The 11,318-nt window shown below is 39.7% G+C and overlaps 1 protein-coding gene across 1 annotated transcript; it reads left to right on the top strand.

Moving 5' to 3' along the window:
• Nucleotides 1-878: 878 nt before the first annotated feature.
• On the top strand, nt 879-10,833 carry LOC147633198 (subtilisin-like protease SBT2.5). The gene is made up of 3 exons (XM_086805816.1): nt 879-1,295; nt 1,467-1,623; nt 10,362-10,833. Exons 1-3 carry the CDS (start codon nt 1,141-1,143, stop codon nt 10,374-10,376), a joined length of 327 nt encoding a protein of 108 aa, XP_086661942.1. The 5' UTR covers nt 879-1,140; the 3' UTR covers nt 10,377-10,833.
• Nucleotides 10,834-11,318: the final 485 nt, after the last annotated feature.

Consider the following 11,318-nt stretch of genomic DNA (forward strand, 5'->3'; position numbering starts at 1 on the left):
TAATTGAGCAAGAAAAATTTAAAAACTATTTTGTTGTCTTTTAATAATCTCGTCTTGTCTTAACCACTTGAAATACGTACCAAAGAAAACTTAACTTTTTCTTGCCTATATATTGTAGCAATGATGTTGGTTTATTAAATTTTGGATACTATTTTGAAATCTAGTCCTGTAGATAGAGAGAACCATAACACCAAAGAGATAAGGATTTCGATCCCTTATGCCTAAGTTGTATCGGTTCTTTTGCTTGCTTCTAATATAACTTTCTTCCTATGAGTCAGATGCCTAGGGGGCCATATTTGCTTGCATGAACAATGGGTTGTTTTTTATACTTCCATATATACTTTATTGGAGTTTTCTTGTTTGTGGATGGTCGGGATGGTTCATCTTCTCTCTCATAAAATTTAGAATTTTGAGTTGTAATGGTTATTAATTTGTTACTAAAACATTGCATTTACAATAATCGTTTTTTATGGGTTCTTGATAGTGAAGTATTTTTAAGCGACCAAAAGATAAATGCAAGAATTTTCTTAGGAGGCTCTATTGAGGACCTCCTAGGCCCCCTAATGGTTTCTATTAGGTTTGTGCCTAAGGATTGATTGGCACACGGTCTTCCTCAAACCCATCAACCAAGAACCTCAAACCCATCAACCAAGAACAGTGTTAAGAAATATCAGTTTCAACAATATAGGATAGAATTAACGACTCGCCTACTGAATCATCTCGGGCTCTGGCGCTATTATCTGCATAGTTTATTCCGTTATTTAACATGTCGATGGCTTCTAGGCTCATTGATTTAACAATAATGTGAACGACGACACCCAAAAAACCATAGTTATCATCGCTTTCCATATCGTTAGTTTTTCAAACGGCACGGATGATTCAGTAGGACAGCTGCTGCGCCTTCAGTCGATCTTTAATTTGTGCATGCGAGACACTTTCTTTTCTTCTAAGGACAAAACTTTAATTAGTGCTGTCCATAAGCTAGCCCTGAGGTCCTCTCATGATATCACATGAATTGATGGTGCTCCACACTGTGTTGGCAGAGGATAGCTTAATTAATAGTCAGGGTTGAGGTTTGAATCATTGTTAGTTAATTAAGCTAGACCCAATAGTAGCTGGTTTGGCTATTATTTAGCGAAAATGGAGCGCACGCTCATGGTGTTAATCATGCTAGAGCTAGTAGGGATAATCATGTGCCGATCAGAACTTTACATAGTGGTAATGGAAGATGAGCCTGTTGTGACCAAATTCGCCGCCGCTGATGGGGGAGACAGAAAGATGGTGGAGAAGTTCCGGTAAAATCGACTATGCACGAGCTTGATAATCTTGCAGTTTAAATGCAGCAGGGTAGCTTAATTAGGGTTAGAGTAGGTTAATTGAGATGGATGGAAGAGTTTTCAAATCCTGTTTAGATATACAGAAATAGGTTATATTTCATTTTCTTTGTTTTTTACGATATATTGCAGTGGGCTGGAAGCGCAACGTTATGTGGAGTACTTGACGGAGAAACACGACTCACTGCTTGCACGAACTAATTCGGAGACGACCGGGAGCTCTATTGAGAAGCTATACTCCTACACGCATGTCCTAAACGGCTTCGCTGTGAAGCTCGCCTCTGAACAGGTGTGGAAGCAATAGCATATCATCGCTTGAATGGCAGATCGATATTTTTTTTTAATTGAATTTTTTTTAAAAGCTTCGATTTCCTCTCATAGGACTTATTCATGAATTTTCGAAGCTCCTCCATGAGTTTTGTCAAGTTTTAGTGATAATAAGCTTAAAGTTTGAAAACAAATGTTAGGTTTCAAAATTTACAAATTACCCTCTTGAATCCATGGTGAAAAGGATTGATGTGAAAGCCTTTCATGGGATGCCCCAACTGGCATCCGACTCACAGGGCTACCATTCCCCTTGGGTCTTGTGTTGCTCATGTTGGATTTTGCACCTTCATCTAGGACATTGTCAATGTTTAGATTGCTGAACCTCAAGCTCTGATACCAATGTCACATACATAGAAGCTTTGTGTCATCCTTCAGCCCTAAACACCTTTCATAGGAACACATAGATGCAAAACGCAAAGAAGAGATGAAGAGTGAGAGAGATAGCCCTATTTTCAATATATTCATATAGTACAAAAGGGTGCATGTTCCTGGTAGCCATAGGCATGCCCTGAAAAGGTAGTCTTGGACTCCAAAAGTCCTAATCTATGATCCAATCCCAAAAGGAATGAGATGAATCAAACAATTCTTGGTTGAGCCTTTATATAGGTCTAGGGACTCCAATTCATGCTAGGGCCAACTACTCTCGACCCAGCATCTATGGACATAAGATCCATAGATGCTACAGGATGAGCCTAGTGTGGTCTTTACACCTGGTCGACCAAGTCTTGATCCAAAAGAACCCTTCCTGGTGTCTTTCAATGCCTTGCTCGTGCCTTAAATCTTCTATTTATTTGCTACCTTCTTGAGGTCAGCAGCCCTAGGATAAGCATGTCCATGTGCAGGCACATGACATTCTACTATCTACATGATGACATAAGCCCAAAAGACGAAATAGATGATTTCTACAAATGAAGCCTAAAGCTTATATAGGCCTCAATATGTTGGTCTTAAAAACTATCGGTCTGTTTATACGTCCATAACTTTATAAATTAAGCATTAAAGTTTCACACATGTGACCTTGATATTGTTCATGCCAATAGTGCCCATGATGTTGGAGACTACTCATAAGACCATATCCTAGCCTTTCTAATGTCCTAAATGTTGTCTAACCCAAGGAATATGCTGAATATTATGAGATTTATACCATGGCAACACACTCATGCATGTGACATCACAGGGCAAATACTTTGTCATCCTTCCGTCCTCCCTCGACTCCTAACTTTGACTTACTACTCTGACTGAACACCATCCACTTCTAGACTTCACCTTCAAGTCTTGATGAAGAAATGTGTATCTCTTCCATTGTTGTCCCCATTTATGGTCTCCCTTCAATTCTTGATCCAAAGGGACCCTTCTTGGTGTCTTCTAGTGCCCTACTCATGACCTAATTATTCTATGTATCTGCTATCTTTCAAAGATTAGCCCTAGGATAAACATGTCCATGTGCATGCACATGACATCCTGATGCTATTCTACTACCTACATGATGACCTAAGCCCAAAAGAGGGAATAGATGATTTCTAAAAATGAAGCCTAAAGGCTTGAATATGCTTGGTCGGCTAGATGTAGGGGCTATCAGCATGTTTACATGTCCATGACCTGATAAATTGAGCATCAAATGTTCACACATGTGACCTTGGTACTATTCATGTTGCGGACAATGCCCATGATGTTGCCGATTGCTCATAATACCATATCCTAGCCTTGTTTATGCTATAAGACCATGTCTTAGCCTTGTTAATTCTGTAAATGTTATCTAAACCAAGGAATATGCTGAATATCCTAAGATTTATGCCATGGAAGGAGCACATGTGTGCATATGACATTCCTCCTGGTAAACTTAATGACGGGACAGATACTCTGTCATCCTTTTGTCCTCCGTGGACTTTTGACTTTGACTTACTACTCTAACCAAATACTATCCACTTATAAACTCCAGTTTCAGTCTTGATGAAAGAACTGAGCATCTCTTCCACAATTGTCCCCATGCTTGCTATCCCTTTCCCTTAACACAACAAGTAGCGAGTCACCTATATTAGGAATTGATCACGGCTATTTGCTAGGCTGAGAGAGCTAATTGATATACTAGTTTTGAGTATATACTCCCAGAGAATGCTTTCCTCCAGAATCACCTATTTCTAGACTACTGTATCTACTACCTTGGTTGCATTCTCTTGATGGATTTGTACACGTTTTTAGGACAATGTGCTTAGTGATGGTGGCTAAGCCTAATGATCTAACACCAATGTTCCATTCATGGAAGCCTTCTTCTTTTATCCCTAAACACCTCTCATAGGAACACATAGATGCAAAATGCAAAGAAGAGATGTAGAAAAGAGAAAGAGATAGCTGTATTTTTTGTATATTCATATAGTATAAAAAGGGTACATGTTCTTGGTAGCCATAGGCATGCTAAAAGAGTAGTCTTGCACTTTAAAAGTCATATTCTATTATCCAATCCCAAAAGGAATGACATGAATCAAACAATTCTCGGATGAGAGTTTATGTAGGCCTTGAGACACTAATATATGATGGCTGATTGTTGTTGATGTCAGTTAGCATCTATGGAAATAAAATTCATAAATTTTACCAGCCAACCAATAGTGCTCCTCACACCTAGGTGATGAAGTCTTATCCAAAAGGAGCCTTCCTAGTGTCTTCTAGTGTCCTAATAATGCCCTAAATCTTATGTTTATCTGTTGCCTTTCAAAGATTAGACTTGGGAGGATGAGCACATCCATGTGCATGCACATGGCATCTGCTTATGCTCAACTCAAGGATGAGATTCCTAGTTTTGACCTTGCATGACTATCATCATCCCCTGTCTCCACATGACATCTACTTTTGCTAAACTCGATGATGATGACCATGGATGATTGGTATTATCCCTTGTCTCCTATAGCTACATCCTTCCCTTATTGGCAACCTTTTCATCACTAAAAACCTTGCCCTATCTCCAATTCCACTCCAAATCAGATGAGATTTGTGCATCTATTCCACTTTATCCCCTAGCCTTCATGCCTTGTCCTTGAACACTTTCTTTGGTATTCTTTTCCTGAGTATTAAGTGTGGCATCCTCACTCCACCCCTTACATGCCTTTTTCGGTATGATCCAAGTGGCATCTGACTCACAAGGCTACCATTCCCCTGGGATCTCGTGGAACACCACCAACTAACCACTTGGGAACTTCTTCCATGTCTTGTGTTTGTTGGATTGTTTGCCTTCGTCTAGGACACCATAAGTGTTTAGCATTACTAAACCTAAAGCTCTGATACCAATGTTACATACACACAAGCTCTGTGTCTTCTGCTGAGATTTATGCCATGGCAGTATGGGCATGCATGTGACATCTTCTCCTACTATAAACTTGATGACGGGGCAAGTACTCTATCCTCCTTTCATCCTCCCTGGAATACTCACTTTGACTTACTACTCTGATTGAACACCGTCCACTTTAAAACTCCACTTTAAGTCTTGATGAAGAACCGAGCATCTCTTCCATTGTTGTCCCTATTCCTATTATCCCTTTCCCTTAATGTAGCTGATGGTGGGTCACCTGTGCTGGAACTTGTCATGCCTGTTTGCTAGGCTTTTGGAACTGATATGAGAGAAAAATAATGTACTAGTTTTGAGTACATACTCCCAGAGAATGCTTTCCTCCAACATTGCCTTGCAAACCACTCCATCTGCTACCTTGGCTGCATTTTGTTGATGCATCTGTATATCTTCTTCGGGCAATGTGCTTAGTGCTGGCTGAGCCTAATGCTCTAATACCAATGTTACATGCACAAAAGCCTTCTTTGTTTAGCCCTAAACACCTTTCATATACAAAATGCAAAGAAGAGATGGAGAGAACATAGAGAGATAGCTGTATTTTTGGTATATTCATATAGTACAAAAAGGGTAAATGTTCTTGGTAGCCATAGGAATGCCTTGAAAAGGTAGTCTTGGACTCTAAAAGTCCTAATTGTAAAACGCAAAGAAGATATGCAGAGAAGAGAGAGAGATAGCTGTACTGTTAGTATATTCATAGAGTACAAAAAGGCTACATGTTCTGGTAGCAATATGCATGCATGCCTTGAAAAGGTAGTCTTGGAATTTAAAAGTCCTACTCTATGATCTAGATGCATCAAATAATTATTAGCTAAGTCCATATATAGGCTTTCGGACACCAATATAGTTGAAAGGAATGGATGGGCATCATGGAAAGAAAAACAAGATAAGGTTACATGGAGAGAGGGAGAGCCAAGTAGCAAAAAATTATGAATTGCTTAAGCTAAAATAAGAATTACAAAGTGCCTTTCTCCTCTCACACAAGATGAGAGAGAGCTTCTAGGCTAGGGTTTGATACACACAAACCTTATCTCAACATGAGATGGTTTGCTACACACACACACACACACACCTTATCTCAACATGGGCATACAACAATTTCAACACCCCCCCCCCTTAATTCTAATGATGGGACATGGCCACATGGGACATGGGAAGGCCTTGGACATACTCATACACCAAAAACAAGGGGAAAAGCCTTTAGAACATAGGCTTGTGCAAGAATTGGCTTGTGAGTTACAATGTGTGCTTATTACAAAACTCCTTTATCATAGGATTCCCTCATTAGGAATAGAGGTATTGGATACAAAGTTCTCTGCCTCTTGTTTAGAAGCACATTGTGGACACCTTGAAGTAGTGTTCCCTTTCTCTCCACACTTTCTACATTTAAGCTTATGGGGATACCTTTTGAAACATTGATCGGCTATATGCCCTTTTTGTTACAATAAGAGAATTTAAGGTTATGCTTCATGACAAGAGCCTCATTTTATATAGTAGGAGAATTCAATGTAGATCCTCCATTCTTCACACGTAGTCATTGATATTCTTCAAAGAGAGCCTCCTCTATGCATTCGAAGGTAGGGCTGGGAAGGTGCTTTATGGTGGTGATGGGAGAACTCATCGAGCATTTCCTTAAGAAGAACTGCCATGGTATCCTCCTTTTCGATTCTTGCATCAATGCTTGCAAGTTGTCCCATTATCCTCTTCATGTTACTTATGAAGCCTCAAAGGGACTCTCCACTCTTCATTTTAAGGCCAAAAAAATTCACCTTGAGAGAGATACGGGAGTGCTTGCCCTATGCTCCATACAACTTGCCATCTCATCCCATATTTCCTTGTGGTCTTCGTGTCGGCCACATGATGGATGGGATTTTTTTCCATATTTAGAGCTATAATGGACTAAGTTCATTCATCATCTTCCACAACTTTGAATCATTAAAATCCACCATGTTCGTGCCTTTCACCAAAGGGCCACAAACCCTTTCCCATGAGAGTATACCACACTTGGACTTGCCAAGTGTGAAACCCTTGTCCATTTTGAACTTGTCAATGACATATGTGTCTTTTGACATGATGATGATGGGGAGGTAGGAGAGGTCTTACTACTTTCCTTATAGAATAGCAAGAGCACTGTCTAGATTCTTTACAAACTAGATGCCTCAATACGAAAGAAGAAAAGCAAGCTTAATGATTGTAGACACTATAAAGAAATTGCATATGAACACACTCTATTTGGGGATATTTTACACCATTTGAAAAAATGAGGCTAATGGTTGACCCTTAGATGGTGGTGGAGGTGGCATGTAGCATGCAAAGGCATGTGTCCTTAGCTAGGCGGAGGATAGCCTTACAATCATCACAAGAGCTGTGTTGGAGAGAGGAGGCGACAGTTGGGAGGTGGAGAGGATGACATTGACGAGAAAGGGTAGTGTGGATAAAGCAAGGAGACATCAAGATGCTACACAAAAGTGGACGATCCTGCAATTGAAGTTTAAGGCTTGTTTAATACTTCTAACAAGTATTATAAGCCTTATATTAAGGCTTTAGCTACCTACTTCCACGTGGAGAACGAGTGTTGGAACCCAGTGTAGCCAATGTTTACCTCCTCATTCGATTGTTAAGAGGTGAAATCCGTTGAAGGTAGCAAGAGCCTAGGTGAGTTGCACTTGGAGAAGAGACGCCTTGATATGATTGGCTGTGATACCAAGTTGAAAAGCATGGATGAGAATCACAAAAATACAAACAAGATAAGGTTATGTGGAGAGAGGGAGGGCCAAGTAGCAAAAATCTTATGAATTTCTTAAGCTAAAATAAGACTTACAAAGTGCCTTTCTCCGCTCACACAATATGCGAGAGAGTTGATCCCTTTATAGCTTCTAGGATAGGGTTTGATACACACTAACCTTATCTCAACATGAGATGGTTTGCTACACACACACACACACACACACCCCTTATCTCAACATGAGCATACAACAATTTCAATACCCCCCCTTAATGCTAACCATGGGACATGGCCACATGGGACATGGGAAGGCCTTGGACATACTCATACACCAAAAACAAGGGGAAAATGCTTTATAACATAGGCTTGTACAATAATTGGCTTGTGAGTTACAATGTGTGCTTATTTATAACACTCCTTTATCATAGGAGTCCCTTTGCTTCATGACAAGAGCCTCATTTGATGTAGTAGGAGAAGTAGATGTAGAACCTCCATTCTTCACATGTAGTCATTGATCTTCTTCAAGGAGAGACACCTCAATGCCTTGGAAGGTAGGGTTGGGAAGGTGCTTTAGGGTGGTTACGTGGTTGGAGAACTCATTGGGCATTTCCTTGAGAAGAACAGCCACAGTATCCTCCTCTTCCATTCTTACATCAATGCTTTTAAATTGTTCCATTATTCTCTCCATGTTTCTTATGAAGCCTCCAACGGACTCTCCATTATTTATTTCAAGGCCGAAAAATTTCACCTTAAAAGAGATACACGAGTGCTTGCCCTTTGTTCCATACAACTTTGCCATCTTATCCCACATTTCCTTAGCGGTCTTCATGTTGGCCACATGATGGATGAGATTTTTGTCCATATTTAGAGTTATAATGGACTGAGCTCGTTCATCATCTTCCACAACTTTGGAATCATCAAACACTACCACATTCTTGCCTTTCACCAAAGGGCCACAAACCCTTGCCCATGAGAGCATACCGAGAATTCATTTGTTACATCCATTTATAGATCTCATCAAGCTCTCATCCACATGCTCCATGCACCCTTGTGCCATCAATGTGTTCATAAATGCCCACATGCCTTGTGCACCCTTGCACTTTCCATGTGCCTACTTTTTGACAATTGAATCTCATTTATATTCATATGTTCACATTCTCGAATAACCTTATTCTTCATCCATTTTAATTTCATGACATCCTAACCTCCACCTACCTTGCTCCCACATATATGTGCTCCATGCATGACATCATGGGCCATATTTCAACACCCCTTCTCTATCATCCTTCCGTCCTCCATGGACTATTTACTTTCACTTATAAATTTGAATAAACACCATCCATTTCTAAACTCCACTTCAAGTATTAATGAACAACTGAGCATCTCTTCCATTGTTGTCCCCATACACAATGGTTGTAGAGGGTCACCTGCTAGAAGTGATCATGCCTATTGCTAGGCCTTTGAGAGCTAAATGATACACTATTTCTGAGTACACACTCACAAAGAATGCTTTCCTCCAACATTGCGTATTGGCAGACCACTCCATTTGCTACCCTGGCTCCATTCTACTGATGGATTTGTACACCTTCTTGAGATGATGTGCTTAGTGGTTGAACTTGCTACCCTAGCTCCATTTGCTACCCTGGTTCCATTTTCTACCCTGGTTCCATTTGTTACCTTGGCTCTTACCCTGGCTCCATTTGCTACCCTAGCTCCATTTTACTAATGGATCTATACACCTTCTTGGGATAATGTGCTTAGAAGCTAAGCCTGGTGCTCTAATACAAATGTTGCAAGCACACAATACTTCTTCTTTAAGCCTTAAACTATAGTATAAAAAGGGTACATGTTCTTGGAAGCCATACACATACCTTGTGTTGAAATATACAAGTGAATAGGGTGTGTGTGGGAACAAGCTCTTGGATAGAGGCTGTAAAAGAGGAGATGTAATTGTGAAAGAACCTGTGAAAAGGTTAGAAGAATCTACTAGGAGAGAATAATGGGTAGCATGAGGGAATTTAGGAGTGTGGAGATATTCTAGGAGATATTCAGGGAAAAGAGAAGAGGTGGAGAGAATCAAGCAAAAGGTGGAGATATTCTGGGAGTGAATCATGGAGAAATCAATGGGATTTGATGCTTGATGTAAACTCTATAAATTGAGGCATATCCCTAATGAGAATTTGCTGGTTTTTGAGTATCCATGCCTACATTAATCTATTTGCTAATTATTTACTAATTACGTCTTAATTATTTCTTAATCACTTTATTAATCATGTTGATTCTAGTGTTTGATCCACCATAGCTCATCATTTTGCTCAAATTTCAACATGGTATCAGAGCCATGCCTAGAATCAATTAGATTTATGAGCCCATTAGTTAATTAATTAGGATTAGTAGATAATTAGCAAAAAATCATTTTTTTAGTGAGTTTTCACTTCTCCCCTTGACCCCCAGCCAGTGGAGGATCTCTAGCACCTTGCACACATAGAATTAGGGAATAAGATTCTAACACAAGCTAGCTAACCCATAGGAGCTCCAGCCCATCGAATCAGAAGCGCAAACCGCCCACGGAAGCTCCCGATTTTTGCTAATTAAAAAGCTACGTTTTTCTGAGATGATTTGGTGATTTCTACTTCCACAGATCAAAGGTCTTTAATTCCTCTTAGCCCAAGGGGTAATCAAGCATGCTCTACAAGCTGGTGAAGACAGAATTCAATTTCATCAAGTCTACATTGAGATCAAAGCTCTTCATCAAATCTACAGGTGACTTTGGTAAAACAGAGATTAAGCTTTCATTATTTGGTCAAATCTTGTGTTTCTTGGCTTAATCCTCTACTAGACTCATTGCTATTGATGCCTTTGAAAGAATTTGAGCTCATTTGAAGTGGAAGGCACCAGATCTGGACTCCCCGCATACTCTGTTTTTTGCACACAAAACAGAGTATTAATTTGCTAATCAATGATTAATCAGTGCTAATCACTATAATTTGGTGCAATTGAGGGTTCAAATTAGCCATTAGGTATCTGATACAGATCCCTATAACTTCAGATTGCAAATCGGAGTTGGTTTGATACTCCAACCATCCCGTACAAATTGGTTACCCTTAATTTAATGTAAATTCTGGGAAAATTGTGCTGATAAAATTGTGAAAATCATCATTTTGCATTTAACCTTTGGTTAATGCCTATAAATCTCATTCAAATTCAAGATTATTCACAGCCAGAGTTGCATTTGGGAATGTGCATGAGAATGAATGCTATACGCATTATGTATTGGGTACATTTTATCAGTGTAAAAATGGGAACAGACATTGCCCTTGTCCAGATTAAGGCAAGAGGTAAGACCTCCCACATAAATTTGGGTTTGCATTGTGTAATGATACAAAATAAACATAAAAATCCCAAAGGAATTGTCAGCAAAACATTGAAACATGTTGCTCACATGGAGCAAAATGACCTGATGGACGAGCCCATGGCCCCAGCCATGGAAGAAGAAGAATATCTCTTTCTAAGAAGAGGATCCACACCGAGAATAAGATCTAAAGGAAGACATGGACACGAGAAGAGAAGCTGCCCAAAGAAGACTAAAAGAAGAGAC

The sequence above is a fragment of the Cibotium barometz genome, chromosome 12, assembly GCF_041138505.1.
Source record: "Cibotium barometz isolate CiBa-2024 chromosome 12, ASM4113850v1, whole genome shotgun sequence".
Lineage (NCBI taxonomy): Eukaryota > Viridiplantae > Streptophyta > Polypodiopsida > Cyatheales > Cibotiaceae > Cibotium > Cibotium barometz.

Bases quoted from the DNA above. Each gene is read 5' to 3' on its own strand.
- LOC147633198 (XM_086805816.1), top strand. From the start codon at position 1,141: ATGGAGCGCACGCTCATGGTGTTAATCATGCTAGAGCTAGTAGGGATA. The intron at 1,296-1,466 runs GTAAAATCGACT...GATATATTGCAG, and splicing joins AAGATGGTGGAGAAGTTCCG to TGGGCTGGAAGCGCAACGTT.